This window comes from Hippocampus zosterae, chromosome 8, assembly GCF_025434085.1.
Source record: "Hippocampus zosterae strain Florida chromosome 8, ASM2543408v3, whole genome shotgun sequence".
NCBI lineage: Eukaryota > Metazoa > Chordata > Actinopteri > Syngnathiformes > Syngnathidae > Hippocampus > Hippocampus zosterae.
In genome coordinates this window covers 20,156,429-20,178,542 of record NC_067458.1, presented here as the reverse complement: position 1 = coordinate 20,178,542, position 22,114 = coordinate 20,156,429, and the positions used below count along the sequence as shown (strand labels likewise).

The 22,114-nt window shown below is 44.4% G+C and overlaps 2 protein-coding genes across 3 annotated transcripts in view; one reads left to right on the top strand and one right to left on the bottom strand.

Moving 5' to 3' along the window:
* Positions 1–72: 72 nt before the first annotated feature.
* Positions 73–5,480, top strand: pcsk9 (proprotein convertase subtilisin/kexin type 9). The gene is made up of 9 exons (XM_052073186.1): positions 73–282; positions 1,402–1,593; positions 2,518–2,644; positions 2,921–3,042; positions 3,192–3,333; positions 3,757–3,944; positions 4,034–4,217; positions 4,637–4,813; positions 5,180–5,480. The coding sequence occupies exons 1-9, from the start codon at positions 136–138 to the stop codon at positions 5,299–5,301; spliced, it is 1,401 nt and encodes a 466-aa protein (XP_051929146.1). The 5' UTR covers positions 73–135; the 3' UTR covers positions 5,302–5,480.
* Positions 5,481–6,793: 1,313 nt separating this feature from the next.
* The window catches only part of usp24 (ubiquitin specific peptidase 24), a 31,221-nt gene continuing 15,900 nt past the window's right edge, over positions 6,794–22,114 (bottom strand). For both annotated transcript variants that reach the window (XM_052073149.1, XM_052073150.1), the window contains 35 exons: positions 21,584–21,679; positions 21,237–21,459; positions 20,833–20,995; positions 20,410–20,571; positions 20,237–20,307; positions 18,965–19,125; positions 18,812–18,873; positions 18,230–18,421; positions 17,666–17,780; positions 17,118–17,262; positions 16,927–17,046; positions 16,707–16,832; positions 16,171–16,269; positions 16,004–16,086; positions 15,633–15,774; positions 15,428–15,547; positions 15,141–15,355; positions 14,600–14,724; positions 14,380–14,521; positions 14,139–14,289; positions 13,969–14,064; positions 13,431–13,534; positions 13,231–13,344; positions 12,880–13,087; positions 12,336–12,425; positions 12,128–12,230; positions 11,921–12,039; positions 10,377–10,490; positions 10,237–10,302; positions 10,093–10,159; positions 9,832–9,910; positions 9,668–9,743; positions 9,502–9,588; positions 8,309–8,419; positions 6,794–7,954 (listed from right to left, as the gene is read on the bottom strand). In XM_052073149.1, coding sequence (XP_051929109.1) covers positions 7,892–7,954; positions 8,309–8,419; positions 9,502–9,588; positions 9,668–9,743; positions 9,832–9,910; positions 10,093–10,159; positions 10,237–10,302; positions 10,377–10,490; positions 11,921–12,039; positions 12,128–12,230; positions 12,336–12,425; positions 12,880–13,087; positions 13,231–13,344; positions 13,431–13,534; positions 13,969–14,064; positions 14,139–14,289; positions 14,380–14,521; positions 14,600–14,724; positions 15,141–15,355; positions 15,428–15,547; positions 15,633–15,774; positions 16,004–16,086; positions 16,171–16,269; positions 16,707–16,832; positions 16,927–17,046; positions 17,118–17,262; positions 17,666–17,780; positions 18,230–18,421; positions 18,812–18,873; positions 18,965–19,125; positions 20,237–20,307; positions 20,410–20,571; positions 20,833–20,995; positions 21,237–21,459; positions 21,584–21,679 — 4,210 coding nt within the window. In that variant the 3' untranslated portion in view covers positions 6,794–7,891. The remainder of the gene's footprint in view (positions 7,955–8,308; positions 8,420–9,501; positions 9,589–9,667; positions 9,744–9,831; positions 9,911–10,092; positions 10,160–10,236; positions 10,303–10,376; positions 10,491–11,920; positions 12,040–12,127; positions 12,231–12,335; positions 12,426–12,879; positions 13,088–13,230; positions 13,345–13,430; positions 13,535–13,968; positions 14,065–14,138; positions 14,290–14,379; positions 14,522–14,599; positions 14,725–15,140; positions 15,356–15,427; positions 15,548–15,632; positions 15,775–16,003; positions 16,087–16,170; positions 16,270–16,706; positions 16,833–16,926; positions 17,047–17,117; positions 17,263–17,665; positions 17,781–18,229; positions 18,422–18,811; positions 18,874–18,964; positions 19,126–20,236; positions 20,308–20,409; positions 20,572–20,832; positions 20,996–21,236; positions 21,460–21,583; positions 21,680–22,114) is intronic.

Genomic DNA, 22,114 nt, shown 5'->3' with positions numbered 1-22,114 from the left:
ACCGACCTCCAATTTGGGGGCGGGGGGGGGGGTGTTGGAGCGGGTGTGTGTGTGTGTGTGTGGTGGTGGGGGGGATTTGGGGTCGCACAAGAAAGCAAAAGCGACTAGACTACAGTTGAGTCGTGCGACGGTGGAATGGAAGCCACGGTTGGCTGGCTGTGTTTTTGCGCGTGTTGGGTGGTGAGCGCGCACGGCCGGACTCTCCAAGTCTCGGCACCTGTGATCCAGGGGATAAACGGGACCAGAACCGAACCCGCCGCCGAATTTCTACTATGCAACAAGGTAAGCCGCTCAAACGTGCATCCAAATCATTTGCATATTAAGCTTCACCTTTAATAAGTGCTTTAACTTCAAAAAAGTAGATGTATTTATTCTCATTATTGGATCTGTAATTGTTCTTTTCTATATCTTTTGTTTATTAATACTCATCGTCAGGGTAACTATTTCTTTCTTTTTTACACTTTCAATCTTAATTGTTTTTGTTGAATGTTTATTTTTTTAAATGGTGTTACTAATATATTTGGGGACATATTAGCTCTTGTATTGGTATATAAAAATTAAACTAATAACTCCTAAAGGGCAACAATTATTAAAACAATTCATCATTACGTCTTCATTTTTTATCAACAATTATTTTTATAACTCCATTTTAGCAGTATTCTTTTCGATCCACTTTTACCTGCCCATCGATTTTATTATTTATTTAATATTTATTACATTTCAGAATTCAAAAGATCACTTTTTGATTTGAGCGTTATTTTTACATTTTTTATTTTTCAAGTTAATATCATTATTTTAAATAGTGTTATATTTTCCTGCAGTTATTATGATTATTAATTATTCTGATTTATTTCTCTCCATTTGATTATTTTTGGATGTTTGGATCATGGATGTTTAAAAATATAAAAATGTTAATTTACTATTTTTCTTCATTATTATTAGTGTTATATACTAATATTTAAACTATTATGATTGTTGGGGATGGTGGAACAGGTAACTGTATCGGGCCAATACCGGCCGTATTTAAAGGTATCGTGTACTTATGGGTACTTCAGGTAAAAAAAAATAAAAATAAAAATCTGACATCATGTCAGTCGTCCAAGGCAGCAGTTGCCGCTTTACTCCGGCAGTTTGTCACATCATCAGCCTCATGTTCGATGAAATTTTATACAGTATATCAAAAGTACCTCAGGTATCGATCGGTACACCATATTGGTGAGTACTCAAAGGGTAAATACCACTCTCTGTATGGCAAATATGTGGTATTGAACATCTCTCATTATTATTATTAGCAGGAGTAAAATGTTTATAATGACGATTATATTAATTGTAAAACTCTACTGCATGTTTTTGTACGAAATCAAAAGTCCTAAATGGACCTTGACTGTTACCTCCTCCAAGGTGGCGTGGCGGGTGCCGGGTCGTTACATGGTGATCCTGCATGGCGAGGGCGATGTGCACAGGAACATCAGGAAGCTGAGGAGCACCGCGGCCAGGAGGGGCCACCAAGTCGAGGTCCTTCGCACCTTCTTCTTCTTCTCGGGGGCTCTGCGAGGCTTCCTGGTCAAAATGAGCAGTGATGTCATCCAACTGGTAACGCCTTAATTTGGGATCGCGATTCGAGTCGTGCAGACTTTTTGTCGAGGCGCAAACAATTGGAAACATTTTGGTCACTATTGCTGGGCTGACTCTATGTTAGGACCTCGCTTGCAAGTGTGTTGCATAGCAAGTATATTCCAGTTCCCCCAAAGGACTTCTCGTCCATTTGACAATGTGACAATGGCAGGAACAGCACGCACACTGCAGTGTTGGGGAAAAAAGACGGATGTCAGAGAGATGGAAAAAAATGGATCCAAATATTAGAATAGTGATATTTGGTTGAATTTAGTAGGAAAACTAGAAAAGTGTTGCGTTTATGGGTCTCAAAAATTTCCACCGCCCCCCCAAATACAATCATAATAATTAGCCCCAGATTAACATAGTATTTGGTGGACAAGTCTGTCATAACATGGCACACGAAAAAGTCTTAAGGACCTATGCCCAAAATTGAACAAGAAGTTGGACATTTTGTTTGAACCGATCATTTTGGAGAGAATTTCAGTGCTCAAAATGTATTTTTTTAAAAGTTCGATTGCAACATTCGTTTCATCGATCGGCATGAATTTGGATGGACATGTCTATCAAAACAAATTTCTCGAGGACCCATTCATAAAAATGAACGGGAATTTGGACATTTTGGTTCGAAGCAGCCATTTTGGACAAATTTCAGGGCTTGAAAGTAAGAAAAAAGCAGCCTTTAACACCACTTTCACAGATTGATGCAAAATTTGTCATCACGACAGGCCTCACAAAAAAAATCACAAAAGGCTCATACCTGGAGTTGTCAATTTTGGTTTGAAGCAGACAAATTCATCTTTGAACAGTGTTAGCGTATAATTCACATACAGCGACGTGATTCGTTTCTTGCGGCGAAAAAAAAACCGTTCTACTCGACATACTTTGTTTGTGTGTGTTCAGGCACTGAAGCTCCCTCATGTCCAGTACGTGGAGGAGGACTCGTTCGTCTTTGCCCAGAGCGCCCCCTGGAGCCTCAACAATGACTTACATGGCGGCACCAGGGAAAACACAACGTACACTCCGCCCAGTGTGTTGTCCCCTTTGTCACACACACGCACACACACACACGCCAGTGTTGTGTCCAAGGACCGGCAACCCGAGGCCAAGGCCAAGGCCAAGGACTTGAGAAATTTTCCGAGGCCGAGGCCAAGGCCAAGGACCAAGGACTTGACTCCGAGGCCAAGGCCGAGGACCAAGGACCGCCCCTCGGTCCTCGAGCCCAAGGATCGGCTCGAGGAACACATCTCTGACACACGCACACGCACACACACACACGCGCACACTGAAGAATTTGTACTTGCAGATGATGGAGGCAAGATGGAAGTTTATCTGATGGATGGCAGCATTAGGGCTTCTCACAGAGAGCTGAAAGGACGAGTGGTCGCTACAGACTTCAATGAAATTCCGGAAGAAGATGGAGTCAAAGTATAATACAGGCGCACACACACACGCACACGTAATGCATTTCTCTGGTCATATATCGCATGCTGAGACATCAGTAGGTAAATGAGGTAACAGTGTGTAATTATTCTTAATCCATACACAATTAAAACTTTTTTTTTGCGTTTCTCCAGGTTAGCCGGTGTAGCGCTCACAGCACACATGTTGCAAGTGTGGTAAGCGGGGCGGACTCGGGCGTGGCCCGAGGTGCGGGCATCCACTTGGTGCGAGTGCTCAATTGTCACGGAAAGGGGTCCGTATCAGGTGCTCTGGCGGGTGAGGCTTCTTTGAAATAAATTCATAGCAATGCGTCACACGCCGCTGCACGATGGAGAAAATACGATGACGTCATTTGCCCAGTACAGTATAAGACACCCCTGAATATATACACACCCTAAAATCACCTGAAAAATATGCAAATTATTCTCTGTACTAACTATAATGCATTTCCCCGATTTGCTGGTATCCTTTTATTAGGGGAAATAATATGAATGAATAAAGATTTTTTTTTAAACAAACAATTGTTTAAAATATATAGACTTGTACAACATTCCCCCTGGATGTTAGATTTTGTTGTTGTTTTTTGCAAAATACATTTTAAAAAGTAAATAATACATACATGCATGCGCATTATTCATAGTAAAGTAACATAGATGGATGGAGGGTGCCACTTGCTCCTCTTTTTTTATTTGTGGTCAGGCTTGGAGTACATCCGGGCCACCGCAAACGGGAGTCCAGTCGTCGTGTTGCTGCCTTTTGTCGGTGCCTTCAGCCGCTCGCTGAACCTGGCCAGTCGGAAGCTGGTGGCCAGCGGCGCCGTGGTCGTCGCTGCAGCCGGGAACTACAAAGATGACGCTTGCTTCTACTCACCGGCGTCCGAACCTGAGGTGACGCCAAGTCGGGACACCAACGGGCGAGGTGGCCTCAAGAGGCCTAGGGGGGTAAATCTTGTCCGTTTCACATCTTCTTTGCGTAGGTGATCACGGTGGGAGCGGTCGACGTTTCGAACCGGCGTGTGGCGCTAGGATCTGGCGGCACTAACTTTGGGCGGTGCGTCAACCTGTTTGCGCCTGGTGATGACATCATCAGCGCGAGCAGTGAATGCGACACCTGTTTCACGGCCCACAGCGGAACGTCGCAGGCGGCAGCGCACGTGGCTGGTTTGTGACGTCATCAGTTTGACCATTACGCAAAGTTCCACTCCAATCCTGCAGGTGGCCGCAATGAGCATTACTAAGTGGGTGTCAGCTGACAAACACTGGTGGGACACTGCTACAGTCAGGCACCTTGTAATTGAACTGGCTGTAAACTATATTTTGTGGAAATTGGTTCCTTACTTAACCAACCAATAACTGTAATTAATTAAATTGTGAAACAATCATGAAAAGAACAAGTTGAATTATTAATATAAGATATCCTTTATTTGTCCCACACTGGGGAAATTTACAATTAGTTAAAGTCAAAAACAAATGTACTCATTACCTAGCTAACCAACTCAACACAACAAATATCAAAACCTAGCTTTGCATTCTACTGTTTATTTTATTGTATTATATATATTTAATATTATTATTATTAGGCATCGCAGCTTTGATCCTGTCATCCAATCGGAAAGCATCGCCACTGCAAGTCCTTCAAGCGATGCTACGCTACTCCACCAGCAGGATAATTGACGTTCGTGCGCTTATGGGACGACATCGTCTCAACACTCCAAATGCGATGGCCACCGTGCCGCATACTGTCAACAACATGACAAGTAAACAAGACTTTAATCACTACTTTGTTAAACACATTACTGTACTCACAAAATGTTTTGTTGTGCTTTTGGGAGGAATTTCAAGATGAAGCTAAAAAATTCATGACTGTATAACCTTTAAAGTGGTTGACTTGAGGTTGTATTACTTTTCCCATAATGAAGAGAGCGGAACCAACCAACCCGTAAAAGGTTACAGTGAATTTTATATTCATCCTGCAATTTTGCCCAAAAGTCCACTATCCCCAAAAGTTTGGGAGTAATGTGTATCATTTTCCTGAAAAACTGTTCTATATTGTAGCATCATTAAGTGCAATAGAACACGTATGGAGGCATGTGCTTAAAAATGATTTTCCTTCCTGCTTCTAGGCTTTGAGTGCCGAGTGTCAGAACCGCAGCTCCTCAGCTCCTGTCCTCCGGGCTGGACCCGGACTCCACTGAGTCCGGAGAGGTGGGGTGACACCGTCTGCTGTCGCCACAGAAGAGTGTAAAAATGTGGACCTAAAGATGGTGCCAATCAGCAGCAAGCAGCATGCAATCAAATGGAAAGCTTGATGAGGCCTGGAGGAGGCGGAACATAATCAACTTGATTGGAGTCGGCCTGATTAACATTTAAGATTTTAAGCATGTGGCTTTTTAACACTAAACAAGTTCATGGAGGTAATTCTGTTATTTATTCATTCATTCATTCATCATCCGAGCCGCTTGATCCTCACTATTCTGTTATTTAGTTCAAACATAATTGTTTTATTTATTGTTGGGACGATTTGTTGTTAAAAAATGTTTTCTAATTCCGAGTCATGCCATGTGCTTTATTATTAATTATTAGACTACCGTGAAGTTCTTTAAAAAAAAAACATCTCGTTTTCCGATAATGTTCAAAAATGACAATTATACTCTATCAGGCTAAGATATAACGAAAAACATGGTTTAAGTTTGAGAGCACCAAAAATGATCAGCAGAATCGTCACATATAAGGACGACACATGTGGCAAATATAAAGGACCATACATTTAGTTATCAAAGTGCCGTACGAACAATTGCAAATAAAAAGCTAAAGTTGACACAAAGCTTGTGCATTCCAGTTTATTTTATATCAAATCTCCCCCTGCCCCTCCCCCCACCCCCCCGTAATCAAACTGTCGTACAAATTAAAACGAGTGTTTTAACATGCTTGATACAGACACGATCACACAAAAAAAACCGTGTGATGGCAGATCGTGGATCGTCCCCCCCCCCCAAAAAAAAAACCTGACGGTAAAACACGCATGTATCATGGATGCCTCCCCCCTATCAACATCACCCCGCTCCCTTCCTTGTCATTAAAAATAAAGATTGACTCGTGTTTTTTTTTCTTCCTTTGAACGTGTGAGAGGAAGTGCTCACAAAACAACACAGTGGGGGGTGGGCGGGGGGACTTTTTTTTTTTTTTTTTTTCTAAGTCACCCTCCAACACACACACATCACATTAGGAAGTCTGTGATCACATGACCATTCAAATTGTTTCCTAGGTCCTCGCCGTGTAAACATCGACCCGTCAAGCCTTTCCCCAAACACACACGCACAGAAACACATATTGGGCAGCGGGCGGGGAGTGTTATCGGGAGATTAAGGCACTTCGGAACTCCCGATAACTGGGCTACACGCGTGTGTGTATGATCGAATGAAAGCTACATGTTTTTTCTTTGTGTGTATGTGTGTGTCAGTGTGCGTGTTCAAGACTGCACCAAAGACAAAAAGGCAAATAAAAGCATGGCCGAGGTCACATGAATGTGTGTTTACGAGCAGGCGCTTGGATGAGTTACTGTACAGTCAGCTTTTTTACATCTGCCTTCCTGTGTGGATGTGTGTGTTAAAGACGGCATGAAAGACACACACACACAAAAAGGCAAATAAAAACTTGGCAGAGGTAATATTAGCATTAAATAGCAGATGATGTGTGTGTGTGTGTATTTGAGTCAAGTCAAAGCTACACGTTCCGTCGTGTGTGTGTGTGTGTGTATATTAGATGGCACAAGAGACACAAAAAGGCAAATAAAAGTATGGCAGAGGTAACTGTGTGATTTATGAGTATGTATGTGTGTGCGTGGGACATTGGCATCTGCAAATAACCCCCACCCACCTCTGTTCTCTTGAGCGATTTTTGCATAAAGCTCGCATCCGAGTCTGAAAAGGTGGTGGAGAGAGTTAAAAAAAAAAAAAAAAGTGAGCGCATAAAAGTGTGTTACTTGAAGTGACGCTCAGTACTGAGTAGTAGTAATAGTGTTGTTAAAATGAGCAGAGAAAACCAAAAAAGGCGAGGAGGCTCTCGAGGAAGCGCGTGTTGAACGTGGCAAATAAAGTGCATATTTACGACCCCCCCCATACCAGCTCCTCATACCAAGCAAGTGCTTGTGTGTGTACGTGTGCGCGCGTTTGTGTAGATGCGCAATTGTGTGGAGGTTACTCTCAAGGACTTTTAAAACATTGGATATCTACGCAACAAATGGGAACAGACGTGTGTGTGTGCGTGTGTGTACGCACCGGTACACGGCGCCTGATTTGAGTGTGGGCAGCGTGGGATCAGTTCCCACTCTGTGAGGGTGTGAATGTGGATGTGAATGGCAATATGTGCCCTCTCTATGTGCTCTGTGACTGATTGGTTAGTTCAGGCTCCGCCCAAAGTCAGCTGGGATAGGCTCCAGCACCCCTCCGCGACAGGATAAGCGGTATTGAAAATGGATGGATGGATGGATAGTGTGTGTGTGTGTGAGGAAAACAACAAACAAAGGGTAAAATGCCCACCCCTCCCCTGCTGTAAAAAGACGATCGATGGAGGAAGATTGCTGGCTTCCTCTTTAATCCAAACTGCCCTTTAAATCATCTCCATGGAAGTAATTCACGATTTTCTCAGTTTTTGTCATTCGTATGGTTTTCCTCTATTCTGTGTCAAGTTCTTCCGATTGCCGTGCTTTTTTTTTTCTTTCCCCCCCGCCCCCGCATGTCCTCGGGCCAATAAAAATGCCCCAAATTGGGTGGAGGGGCTGCGTGGAGCTCGGCCCGCGCGCCTTCCCGCAGGGTTTTATCCCACCCCAAAAGAGCTTAAGGGTCCACATCCTCCAGGTCGCTCTTGGAATCGCCGAGCATCATGGGAGATTCGGAGCCCTGTCAAGGAGAGAGTGTGGTAACAAAAAGAAAACGATAAGTACACGGGCTGCACATAAAGCATTTCCCAATGCTTTTTTTTTTTTTAGCTGCACTCAAATTTTCATACAGTTTTGTGATCTTGCCATTAGTGTTTTGATTTTATATAGTTCAGTTGGCTGCGGTGACAAATGTGGCATCAGAAAAAGAACAATGCGGCTCCTCGTCAGTCTAATTGCAGTCGTGGGTGGTAGAAAATTGCCAGTTACATGCTGCCTTCCTCCCGAGTGTGTGAGTGTGTAAGCGTATCATTCCACGAACTTGTGCGCGTGTGATTGGACCACGTGACGGCATAGTCGAGCGGCACACACTTACCTGTCTTAGGCTGCGTTCGGCGTTCTCGTTGGCGGGGCTTCCGTCGGAGCCGTTGCTGCTGCCCGACTGCTCCTTCTCGTTCAACAAGGCCGTCGCGTAAGCCAGCGTGTCCTTCACGGTTCACATGCACCAACACGTGAGTTAGGGTGGCAGCAAAACACATTTTAAAATACACACACACACGCACAGCCACGTGAATGTGTACATATGCAGAAAAATATATGCTACATCTGTACAGTGCATGTGTCACATACACATGCATTTTTTACCATGCATGTAAAAACTCTACACACCCTATTTGAAAAGCCAGATTTTTGTAATGTAAATGCAATGTGGATTTTAAAAAAAGTTCTACCTTGGTCTCAGACCAAAATACAAATACCGTAATGGCCCGAATATAAGACGGTGTTTTTTGCATTGAAATAAGAAAAATAATAAGAAAAAGTGGTGGTCGTCTTCTATTCGGGGTCTAGACATTATACCCATTCACGACGCTAGATGGCGCCAGATATCAATGAAGCGAATGCTGAACTTGACTCCACAGGCCAAAGTGAACCCCTGCCACGAAGAATAAAAATAAAAATAGCGGTAGCACGAAGAAGAAAAATAAAAAATAGCGGTAAGAAAGAAAAGAGAAGGAAATAATAGAAGAGATAACACAAAATGGAGAAACCTAGCGACAATCTGGAGAAAAGTGGATCGAAGATCGGCCAGGTTAACCGGCAGCTGAGGAGAAGTTATGATGTCATTTACATTTCAAAAACCAAAACCCATTCATTTACGAATGTGATTGCACATTTACATATTTAAATGTTCAGATATTAAGATTTGAGTGAGGCAAAATTACATGCTTTTACTCTCAAATATATTGTTATAATCATTTGTTTCAGATGTACTGTGATTATTTTCTGTATAAAAATGTATTTGCTGTTCAAAAAGTATTTTTTCAAACTTGAGTCTTGAAAAAGAGGGGGGTCGTCTTATAATCAGGGCCGTCTCATATTCGGGCCAATACGGTATATGAAGTGTGCTTTTGGAAAATTCTGAAACCTCACAGTTGGCCTTGAACAAGATACATGCCATCAAGGTTGTCGAGCATCTTTAAATGTTTGCCTTCACGTCACTTTAATGTACAGTCGTGGCTGCTTATCTTTTGAATTGCACAAGAACTTTGGATTCAAGCGTGTGCATACCTGCGCCGAAATGGTGCGCTGGAAGCTCTTATTGGTGGACGTCTCATTGGACACGTTACTCTGCGGCGTCCAATAATGTTCGGTCATCTGAGGAACAAATATGATTATCGCAATATTGTAAAACAATTAATATCCATATATGAGATATAAATGCATCTCAACGTGCCTTCTTCTGGAGCCACTGCACTGCCCAGCTCCAGTGACCAGACAGGTCCTTGAAATAATCCTTGGCTGGAGCACACCTGGTGGCAAAAAAGGGGGCTTTGTCTTACTTGTACATACAGTACTTTATAGAATCGATATGAATGGATCACTGTGGTTGTTACGAACTTCTGGGCCAACGTGACCAAGAACTTCACACACTGGTAGCAACGTCTGCTGTCCACGTTGTTGCTCTGGTGCATCAAAGCTGCGGACGCAAGGGACAGAGCTTCAGACAGCTTTAAAAAAAAAAAATCAGAGTAGGTTTTTATATGTATGTAGCTCCATAAACTAGGAAGGGTAACAAAGCAGGTTGGCAAAATAGGATCAATCTATTTTTTTTTAAATTTTAATAGTGAGCACTTTGGGGTGAGATGATCAGTGACTTACCCAGCAGGCCTTTCTCCGACTCAAAGGCATACTTGAGCCTCTGGGACTGCAGAGGATCCTCCACGACCTGAACCAGAGCAACTGACGCTCATCAGCATGTTAGTGACACGCACGTGTGTCACGCGAGGTTGCCCGACGACTCACCAGAAGCTCCTGCAGCATGTGAAAGATGTTCTTCAACTCGTGAGGCGGCGCCGTCTCCAGCTGCGTCTGCCGGGACGCAAACCGTCCACAATGGGTTAAAATCAAGACAGGCGACATGGGAAGGTTGTGCGGCGGTTTACCTTGAGGAGCTGCAGTATCCCCAAGGAGAAAGGCTCGTTGCAGTAGGAGCAGTAGGTCACCATGTCGATGAGCGGCGTCAAGGGACCCGACAACTCTCTCATGGCGAACATCACCTGGAAGGTCCGCAAGGGCATTCAATTCTCACAAGGACACAGAGGTAGCATCTGCTTGGCTGGTTAGTTAGTGGGATTGGACAAAAACACTACCCGAAGCGTCAAACACATGGGTAAAGAAGAATTGAATTTTGGACACAATAGGTTGACCAAGGAGTTTGAATTTTGCCCCCCCCCCCAAAAAAAATAAAAATAATAATGATTTGAAAAAAATATATACCTGTACATAAAAAAATAATAATAATTTGACCCCAAAATTGACACATGGGCCACCCTTTGATATTTGGAGTATTTTTTTTAATCAGCAAGGTTTGACACATTTGCTATGAGAGTAATTTGGGTTATTAAATAAATGAACAAATAAATAAATGCACAAAGATTGGCACCAGGCCAAGAAAGTAAATGTTGGTTAACAAAACAACAACAACATAAAAACAAACTACACTGTTGACCCATTGGCCAAAACAATCCAGAACCGCTGAGATGTGGGCCGAAGAAGAACCCTTTAACCCTCGTAGTGCACCGCTTGCGATAAATGTAAAATGATGTCTTTGAATAGAAGGCAAAGGCATTCAGAAAAACACGAGAGAGCTGAAACTTAGGGAGGGGTTCTAAAATGGGCTAAATTTCATGACGTCACCGGCTGATAATTCTCAGGCATTGCAGCAATAATAAAAAAACGTTTTGATACCTTAATCTTTACAATTTACACATTTTGCACCATAGAGACCCATTATAATTCATATTTTTGAATGCATCGTAAACCTAATGTGTAAACATGCATTTCATGCGGTTTTAACGTCAATCGCTTTGTTTTCGCTTGGACAGACGTATGCATGCCACATTGTTGGGTTGAGGTCATTCCAATTGTGCAACTTTTAGGTGGCGCCAGAGGATCGCAAATGAGTTTGCCTTTTTGCAGGAGGCTTCAAACCAATGCATTTTACATGAACACGTCCGGTCGGGATTGTTAGTAGGGCTGGTATGGGACCTCCAGACACAATTTCTTTTTTCCTTTTGCAAAAAATAAAGAATAAAAAATCCCAAAGAACTAATAAAAACTATATATGTATGGATAGCACAGATGCCTCTGAACATTGAGTGTTTGAAAAAAAAAAAGAATGTTTTTATAACACAAAATACATCATTACAAAAATTGTAAAATGCGTAACTTAAGGCCTTTTTAATTTGGAGCACACAAGGGTTAAATATTTGTGGGAGGTGGGGGGGGCAACACGAGGGAGTGACACAAAACAGACATTTGATATATTTGTGAAAAAAAATGCTGAGGGGTTTATTACATATGGGAATATAAAATTCAGTTGCCAGGAAACTACACGGAGGATGACAAATCGCTTGAATTTTGTTTCGGAATGTCTTTGTTTTTAGCGATGTGAACACACGGACCAAGGATGAGCCCCTTAAATTACCTCGAGAAGGTAGGGTTGTCCCTCTGGGGTGAAGACGGTTGTCAGGATGTCTGAATGGAGGGGCAGGAGTGACGCGGAGGACGGGATGCTGCCGACACGCAGGCTGAACCCGTCTGGAGCTGCACCGGGGACGAGGACACGGAACAAAATGAGCTGGATTGGGCAAGCGGTGTAAATACGACTGTTCGGAGCGAGGCAGTGCCTGACCGTGCGTCCGCTGGGAATCGAGGTCCGAGTGCATTGTGATGAGCGCCAGAGTGCTATGAAGGTGGAGAAACTCCCGAGCCTGGGCCGGACTCCACCGCCGGTTCTACAGAGACACAAAGCGGACCAGATCAAAGTGGAGAAAAAAAAATAGTGGATATAAAAAGGTAGAAAGCTAGCAGCCGCAATTCATGACAATAAAAAGGTCTACCTGGTTGTTTTGGCGATTGGGTCCCAGAAGGAAAAGGAGCATCCGGTGATAGGCCGAGTGTTTCAACAACAGTTGACAAGCGTCACCACCCTGAGTGAGAAAACATCATTTTGTTTTTTTTGTACATGGAAGAGGAGATACGGAGCAAGGATGGGCAAAACTTTCTGGTCAAGGACCAGAGTTGATTCGTTCAAAATGAGAACTGGACCAAGTGACTCGTAAAGTACCGTTAAAACCTGTCAATCTTTCTGGGGATTATAGAGAAGCGTGCCCTGCCACAAAGAGCGAAAATGCATAGCAGTAAGTCATTGTGCCTCCGAAAAAGGTTGAGAATTGCTTACAGATGCCACAAGAGGGCGGCATTGCACTGCTTTTCTATGAGACAGGGTGGTAGCTTGTCTAAATGAAGGTCCTCTCCTCACCTTAACATAGTTCTTGGCACTTGGATGGTATCAAAGCATTACGAAATACATTTAAAAAATCCACATTCATTCATGTATTTAAACCAGGATGGTGCGAATCAGCCTTACGTTGCCTCCGTTACCTTTTGAGAGAAATTACTGAAGAGGCTGAAGTACTGTGAGCAATTCTTCACGTTTTCCGGAACATCTTTGTCCAGCAGCGAGAGCAGGCCGTCGGTCAGGCCGTCTAGACCCGGGTCAGCAAAGTGCAGCGCGCTCTCCAAGGTCTTCTCCAGGATGGAGGCCACCACCACCCGAACTTCCCTCATGCTACACTCCAACAGGCAAATCCTACAGGAAGGAAATAAGGCTCACGTCAGAAAATGTGTCATTGAGCCAAAGAAAAACAAGGTGGCATAAAAAAATGCTTTCCCCCCAACAAGTGTCTTTACAGTTATTCATATAATTACATAAGAATGAGCCATAAGTCGCACCTGGTCATCTCCCGCCCCTCTGGTCCAACCAGGTACTGAATCATCCACTGGCAGGCGGTGCTGCTTTTTGACAGCAAGACTTCCACCGTAGCCATCCACTCCTCCGTGTCCACACTGCGTGTTTGTGTCGGGTGCGGGAGGTTAGAGATTGTGACATAAATGCGGCCGCTCGTGTAGATACTCTTTGTGTTTGTTCATACCGCAGCTTCTTTTTGGTGTGGAGGTAGGTGTGGAAGAGGAAATGGACGGCCAGTTGGAGACTTTCTTTAGCCATGGCTTGGTAATCGGCGTGCTTCAGCTTGGTCTAGAACAACAAATGCGGTGGTGAAATGAAGCCCGTCCCCCAATAATTGTTGTCATTGCTACATTGGAGTAAATGAAATGCCAGCGCATAGCCAAGTTAGCATAGCACGACGAAATCAACATTTTTGTGGAAAAAGTAATGACACAGAAGTCATTTTCTTTTGCTAATACAGTAACAAAGGTGCCAAATATTCCAAATATATTTTCATATTATGAGAATCATATATAGCCAATTGCTAATTATTATAGTTAATACCCATTGGTAATGTGAGTTACAGGAAACTGGATACTCTTTTTGAATGACAACTCTTTTGAATTTTTTTTACGCAACAGGGAAAATTAGGGCTAAGGATGTCACATTCAACCCAAGAAACTTTTTGCACGAGCGTATTGCATCCACAGAAGTGCACAAAGTCCAGAACACGAAAGACGTACTGCATTGACAGAGGCCAGCGAGAGCGTGAAGTTGAAGTAGTCGCTGTTGTAGACGTCTCTGTTCCTCATGAACTTGAGATTCTCGTCCCTCACCATCTACTCAAGAAGACGAAACCCAGAGGTGACGCAACCATGTCAACAAAATCGGGGATGGGAAGCTCGACGCCCACCTGGTAGATGCTGGCGGGCATCTTCTCCACAAACAGGCCCTTCTTCTCGCCCTTGCGGACCAGGCGGGTGAGCAGGGTGAGGCGGTCGTTGTTGGCCCTGGGCGGGCGAGGGGACGACTGCGGCGAGACGTCGGGTGAGGAGGGCGCAGACCTAGAAAACGAAGATGCCATTAATGCAGTGCTTCTCAATTATTTTTTTGTTACAATTGGACATTTGGAGATGTAGTATGTGTTCACTCACAGGGTGAGATCCTCTGCTTCCTGCCTCATGATGCTGACTCTACTTTTTTTGGGCAGGACGGGTGAGTTTTGATCGCTGATTTTCTGATAAAACAACATGTAGGCATTCCAGTATCTCCTCCTCACGTCAGGGTAGGGGTTTGCTGCAAACAAAGACACACGCGCAAGGGGTCACGACTTGGCTGATGCCCTTCACAGAGATCAAAACGGTTTTGGCTCACATTGATCGTAAACTTTGGGCCGGTACTCTCCTCCGAAGCACTCGTACTCCAGGGTTTCGTCGTTCATGTCAAACTCCTCGACCACGTTGTCGTTGAACTTGTACCAACGTCCACGTGAGCTGCCGCTATACACAAGTAGACACAAACACGATGAAAACATGTGCATGCTTTTTTTTGTGGCGCAAAGCATCCTGGAGCCTATTATTTACCAACATATGCTCATACAAAAAAATTTGCTTACTTAACACACTTGTCAATGTAAGTTGTACATCAGGGGTCGGGAACCTTTTTGACTAAGAGAGCCATGAAATCAAAATATTTGGACATGTATTCTCTCTTTAATGTGAATGGTTTTCCGTTCCTCACGATTGCTAAAGGTCCACCAAAACGAGCGGAATTATAGTTAGCTTCCATACGCGCAGTTGCTGTTGGCTAGCTTGCACGCTGCTCGGTAGCTTTCTCCCGCACGGTATTTTGATGCGAGCGTAGCACGGTTCCCGACCCCCTGCTGTACATGAAGAATACGAAAAGGGCCTCTTACCGTCTATCTTTAATAAAGGAGTAGTAGTGGCCGGCGTGCGCCTGCCCGCTGTGGACCACCACGCCAACTAGTTCGTAGTTCTCCGAAATGGTGACCTTCTTCCTGGGCGAGCCTCCGGACGTGCCATCGCCTCGCCCCTCGCCGCCCTCCCCGCTGCAGTCCTGACGCGCCATGCCGGACACGGTGTACGGCTCCATGTTCAGCACCCAGGGGAACTGCAAACGCAGAAGGTTTTTCCACCTCATTTATCTTGACGAGGATAAAGAATATCCTCCTTCGAGACGCACCCTAATCTGTTCGTCGTATTTGATGGAGCGTCCGCTTTCCCAGTCGAAGCCGAAGCGCATGAGATGAATGCAGAGAACGCTGGGAAGCGATTTGATGCACGTCCTCTTTACAGTGGTCCTCTGTACATGTGAATACGAGAGAGATTGTTGGAACGTTTGATTAAAAAAAAAAAAAATTCAACAACATAAGCGGTGGCTTACGTACCTTTTCCTTGCATTTCTCACAGTAGTAAGCGTTGCTACCCTCCAGAACTTCCCCTCGGACGAACTGGTCCAGTGAGATCTCGAGACTCTGGCAGGACGTCACGCCGAGGTTGAGCGCCATGAACGTCTCTTCACGCTCGTACCTGCAATGCAGTTTCCTTATAATTGTGGGAAAATACTTGTCTTCAGCAGCTCTGGTTTGATCACATGGGAGAGTGATCAAGTAAGTATGACTGTACTCAAATAGTTTTCCCGCAATATTAGAATGTATTGAGATGCACCTGAATATGAAGTTTAAAAAAAATGCTGCTCTTGTATCGGATCTTATGAGATGTGGGTAGAAAGAGAGCACAATCGTTATTCGCGACTCACCGATGAGGACAGTCTTTGCAGATTTTTTGGTCGGAAAAGATGCCCTGAAATGTGTTTTTGAAGATTTGCTCTCGGCCCATTTTCTGGCAGAGCGGGTGAGGGGGGCAAGAATCATATTTAATGCATGGTAACAAACACAAGCAGCTTATATATGATGAATATCATACCTTGAGGTGTTCATCAAGCTGGTCCACCAAGCTGGTGAAGAATTCATACGCGTCCTGCTGCTCTCGTACGTACAACTCTTTGTTCCACATCTTGAAGATCTAAAACATGCCAATTAAAATGGACTTCACTAAAAGTTTGTATACAAGCAGCGCATATCCCCGTTTTCTTCTTTCTACCCACATTCTTGCTGCTGTAGGCTGTAAATTTCCCCAGTGTGGGACAAATAAAGGATATCTTAATCTTAAATAGTTTGGACAATCCTTGGCTCCTTTGTGAGTTGTCTATTTTCTGAAAATGTGCCTGCAAGGCAGCCCTTCCCATTTTTGTCAGACTGTCAAGTACCATTGGGGCTAAATTTACATAAAAAGACAAAAATTGTGTGCATTTTGTTTTTAGAAGGCCGGAATACAATAATTTCCATTCTTTTCAATAAGAAAAAATGATTTGAAATGTAAAATTGAACTCAGATTTTTAGGCATCACTGGAGCTACTCACTAAAATGCAAAACTATTAAAAAAAAAAAGTCTCCAAATACCTTCCAGAAGTTCTCCGGGACATAGTACTGCAGTTTGCTCTCCATCAGGTGACCAAACAAAGACTGAACTTGGTAGAAGACGCTCTCATCGGGCTGGTCCGTGTCATCCTCAATGGACAGGAACGCCTTCGGAACCAAACAATACAGATCAAATACATAAATTATTATTAAATAAATACCAAAAAAAAAAAACAACAACAAAAAAAAACACTACGTGTACCTCTGGTAAGCCCGGCTGCATGTATAGCTGCTGGAAAACAGCATTCATGTAACACGTGGCTCCACCGTTCTTCAGGCCCACAAAACCCGAAACCGAGCGGCTCTCTACAGGGGGAAGGTACTGACATAGGCGAGATAAGAGTTCAACTTCACAGCTCAATTATCAGTCAGTGTCCAATATTGGTGCCTCACATCAAACTCTTTACAGAGCGACGGGTCAGACTGGTGGTGCATGGAGAGCAACTCTCGGGTGATCAGTCGCAAGTTGGAAAGGGAGCTGTCGGCGAGCATCACCAGGACTTCGTAGGCCGCCAAACGGCTGCTGGCTGTGCTGCACCTGAGTGAAATGGGACAGGAGAGGGGAAAAAAAAAAAACCTTGAGCAGAGTACAATGGACCCTGGTTTGTCAAAAGGGGTAAGAGTGGGCAAACTTATTCTACAACTCATAAAATTGTGAGACGTGCCTAACCTCAAAGTCTTTTCTTGTTTTTATACCTAACACTGGTTCACAAAGTTTGCCAATGTAGGCTGCGTGTTAAGGTAACATTGTCAGTCTATTTAAAATATTTTATTATGGTGACAGTTTAACCCTGCGCCCATATAAACCACTCTTAATGTAAACTTTTTTTTTTTTTGGTTGCTTCTGATGCAAGTTTCTTATTTCCTCCCCCCCCCCCCCCCCCCAAAAAAAAATCCAGACCGGTGATTATCCTGTGGTGCGTTTGCGTAAAGCGCCTCACTTGGGGTGGAAATCGTGGCTGGGGGCCGGGGACGCGGTGGAGTTGGAGGTGTTGATAATGATGCGCGATGCTCGGAACAGGAAGTCATCCAACAGCTGCTGGATCAGCGATGGGCCTGCGGAGAGAGTGAGGCGGGGTCATGTGACGCACAAGGGCAACTGTGCATATTCGATTGTCTGAACTCAAGATGGCGGATACAAAATTCTGTCATACATTCCATCAGAGGTAGATAAATTATATCATAGAAGCCATAGAATATCAGGACTTTTTTTTCCCATGTCGCCCAATGTTTGCAATGCTTATAGTATTACCATCATATGTTGTTTGATTAACGCTATGAGACTTTTGCTCGACTTCATCTCATGGGTAGGCAGATTAAAGATTTACTTGGTTTTTATGTTTCCATTTAGAAATGGCTCTTGTGACACATAAAGGTAGGATTAAAAAAAGAGAAAAAGAATTATCATAATAACAATTGGACCAATCCCCATATTGCCCCCCCAATTTTCACTTGTTGCTCATGATACGGTTCGCGTTCCAATACTTTTGTCTATATGGACTTACCGAGATGTTCTTTTTCCTTGCCGCAAAGCGACAGCAAGGTCTTGATGAGTCGCAGGTGTCCTGCCAGGAGGATGTTGTCCGCCTCGCTGGTCTCCATCTCCGAGCTCCAGCTGGGCTCGAAGTTGTCCAGCCAAGAGATTTCGTCCTCCAGCATGGTGGCGGTGATAACTTGCGACGCCTCCATCTCTGAAGCTGCATGGGGTAAGCGGAAGGGTGGCGAGAGACAACGATAAAGTATCGGAGCAGCCTTAATGCGCAAACTTTTATTGCGGGATGCATTCTAGACTCATCCACACTATGTGGAAAATCCACAAAATACAATTTCACAAGTTTTTAAATAAAGTAAATTTGCTACCATCTTGTGGCAAGTATAGACAATTACAATTTTTTTGTACGGGCGTAAAGACAGGTTTTTGCGGAAGGGCTCGGGGTCACTTTCTCCCTAGAATATCGGGGTTCACTGTACTATCAAAAGAGTCCAATTGAGGAATCTGGATACAACAGGGAACATTGCATCCACTTTTGGGGAGTCGGTGCCAATATTGCTTGTTAGAATATCCAGCCATGATTTTTAATACTTACTTGTTAGATCATCCAGTAACTGACATCTCAGGTCAAAGTATTCCGTGCACTGGGACAACAATCTGCCGATTAAATGGAACCAAGAGCATGAGTGTACTTGTACCTTGTACTGTATTTGTCACTTTCGGCCTTCTTTTGTTTCCTGGGATTTACCTCTGGTTGACTCCCCTCATCACCGACGTGGGACTCCACAGGGGCAGCTGAGCAGTGAGGATGACCGAGAGCAGGAACAAGTTGGGTTTCTGCACGTCAGCAAAGCCTGATGTGTCCGACTGGCTAAGAGTGTACAGCTGGTCACAGGCCACACGGCGGATCTAAAAGAGAAGCAGTTAGATGATTTCGTAAACAGTTTTAGGGTAGCGTTTCAAAACCATCATTTCACCAAGGAAAACATTTTTTTAAAACACACACAGTGCATTGAACAAAAAAATGATGATCTCACCTCAATTTACTCACAGGTTAGTTGAACACCAGAGCTATTGCTATTTTTGTAATAATTATTATTTGATACGATTAAGTATTATTTAGTGTGGCCTCCAGACAGAGGGGGCGCTGCAGGAGTGCTTTAACAAAGAACATTTTTATTAAAGAGGAGTATTATGATTTTAATTTGACTGTTCTAAGAGTGGGCGGCCCGGTAGCCAAGTGGTTAGCACGTCGGTTTCACAGTGCAGAGGTACCGGGTTCGATTCCAGCTCCGGCCTCCCTGTGTGGAGTTTGCATGTTCTCCCCGGGCCTGCGTGGGTTTTCTCCGGGTGCTCCGGTTTCCTCCCACATTCCAAAAACATGCGTGGCAGGCTGATTGAACACTCTAAATTGTCCCTAGGTGTGAGTGTGAGTGCGAATGGTTGTTTGTTTCTGTGTGCCCTGCGATTGGCTGGCAAACGATTCAGGGTGTCCCCCACCTACTGCCCGGAGACGGCTGGGATGGGCTCCAGCACCCCCCGCGACCCTAGTGAGGATCAAGCGGTACGGAAGATGAATGAATGTTCTAAGAGTTGAATTCTCTGGGAATCAGTAAAGCTTATCTTATCATCATCTGCTGTGTGACTTGCAACGGGTGGACAGACGGCTTTTAATTGCACTTTCTGCATTTAGTGGAAGGGTGTTTAATTGCTCTCTTGGCACGACGTGTCGATAAATAGATGAACAAAGATAATACGATGAATTGAAATGGGATCATCTCCCAGAGCACACCCGATGCTCCAAGTGGTTGAAAATCACAGTTACAGGGGGTGGAAAGAAGTCCTTAAAGGCGACATATAGAAAATTGAGCATACCCACCCAGCAAGTGTTAAATTAACCAATTAAGAACATATTTTGTTATCTGCCCATTTTTGTCAGAGAGCCAGCGCACCTTTCCCACTATTGTGTGACAGAAAAAAAACAAAACATACTGTACGTCTCCTCGAAAGGCAGTTTTACCTCTCCGCTGGGAGATCCCAGCAGCACATCAATAATGAAGTCGTTGACACAGGGGAGGTTGTAAAAAGAGGCTGCGGAGAGAAATCGCCATTGCGACATCAAGTACAAAAACGACGGATTGGATTTAAATCACAAGTGGTGACTGCGAACGTCACTTGTGGCTCGAGTCTTACACAGCTGTTGACAGCGCAGCTGCAGGCAGGTGACCAGGAGCGACAGAGCCTCGCGAGCAATAATGGCATCTTTTATGGAGACGCTCTGCTGCCGGACGCAAATGCCTGCGTGCAGAGCGGTTGGCGTCGTCTCTCCCTCGCTGCTGGAGCTGCAATTGCTTCCTGCGAAGACCAAAAACTTTTGTCACTCGTGTGACTTGCAGCATTTGTCAACATTTTCTCTTTAAATCCCTCTCGAAGAATGCAGTAGTCATAGAAGATGCATTCTACCGTTTTTTTCTCCCATTTAAAAGGAGTTCCCAGGTGCCTTAATAAACGCTCCTTGACATTTTTCTGTCAAAACCCACAAAGAATAATTAGCATGTAACGTCCATGGGCGTTGTATGCGTGTGTCCCGCCTCTAAATACAATACAATCTCTCACCTGTGCTGCTGACTCTCGTGCGCACTCCCTGAGATAGAAGCGAGCAATGGGTCTCTCTGATGGGCTGCGGGCTGCCGACAAGATCCAGTCGCCCCGCCGCCGCCGCCCAGGTCAGTCGCATGAAACAGGCCACAGTGGAGGTGAAGTCGCCGACCTCCATGGTCTACGACAGAGCACAGATTTCGACGCTACAAATGCACTCCAAAAACAGTCCTGTTTGATTGCATTGTATTCCTAAAAAAGGGCCGACACACAAACTGATGATCAGTCAATCAAAGCTACGACCGCCGTCGACAACCAAAGCGCGTGGTGTGCCGTGTTGGCCATTTTGAGTACACCGTACACTCTTAAGAGCAATAAGCATACATATTTCAAAATTCATTTTGCACAGAACCCTGCTTTACCTGAATAGCCACACGAGCAGCGGGTATGATCTCCTCCACTCTGATGGACGAGCGTTCAGACAGCGACATCTGCCTGTAGGAGGACTTCTCCGGCGTCGCACAAAGAGAGAGCTGGCGGCCAGTGCGGCCCGCGTTGCGGAACGGGCGGGACGACAGCGCCTCGCCGTCACGGATGACGTCCTCATCCAGTGCCATGGGCATGCTTTGGCCAACCAGAAGGAATCTGTGATTTGTTTAAAAAAAATAAAATAAAAACAACCCCCACACCCCCCACAAAAACAACAAACAGTTGAGCACTAGAGATTCGATTCTCTGTGATCTGTGATGCATTTGACAGTGCGCTGCACCTGGCCAACTGAAGACAGATGGAGTAGACGCCTTGTCGGGTCTCATAGTCCACCTCTGATGGGATGGAGTCTCTCTGCATAACATTTACCACCAGACTGCAAGTGAACAGAGACTACATTTAAACAGTTCTGTCCTGGGTTGCTCCCTTGATACTCTGGAGGAGGTGGGCAACAGAAGGATGCTAACTAAGCTAAAAGCTATGATGGCCAGTCCCTCCCACCCCCTCCAGCCCGCCCTGACAGCACTTGGTAGCTCCTTCAGCCAGAGACTGTTACACCCGCGCTGCAAGAAGGAGAGATACCGACGCTCGTTCCTACCGACTGCTGTCAGGCTGATGAATTAAAAATAACAATCATAATAATAATAATAATTAAATGATGTGAAGGAAAATTGTAAATAGTACTGCGATTTATCAATTTGTGTTCATATTGTATTTAATTGAAAGATGTTGTTTTTTTTCTCTTTCTCCTTTCTTCTTTCTACATACATTCTTGCTGCTGGAGGCTGTAAATTTCCCCAGTGTGGGACGA

Excerpts from the sequence above, each read along its gene's own strand:
- pcsk9 (XM_052073186.1), top strand. The coding sequence starts at position 136 with ATGGAAGCCACGGTTGGCTGGCTGTGTTTTTGCGCGTGTTGGGTGGTG. Across the intron at positions 3,043-3,191 it reads CGGAAGAAGATGGAGTCAAA|GTTAGCCGGTGTAGCGCTCA; the intron begins GTATAATACAGG and ends GCGTTTCTCCAG. Across the intron at positions 4,218-4,636 it reads GGCGGCAGCGCACGTGGCTG|GCATCGCAGCTTTGATCCTG; the intron begins GTTTGTGACGTC and ends TATTATTATTAG.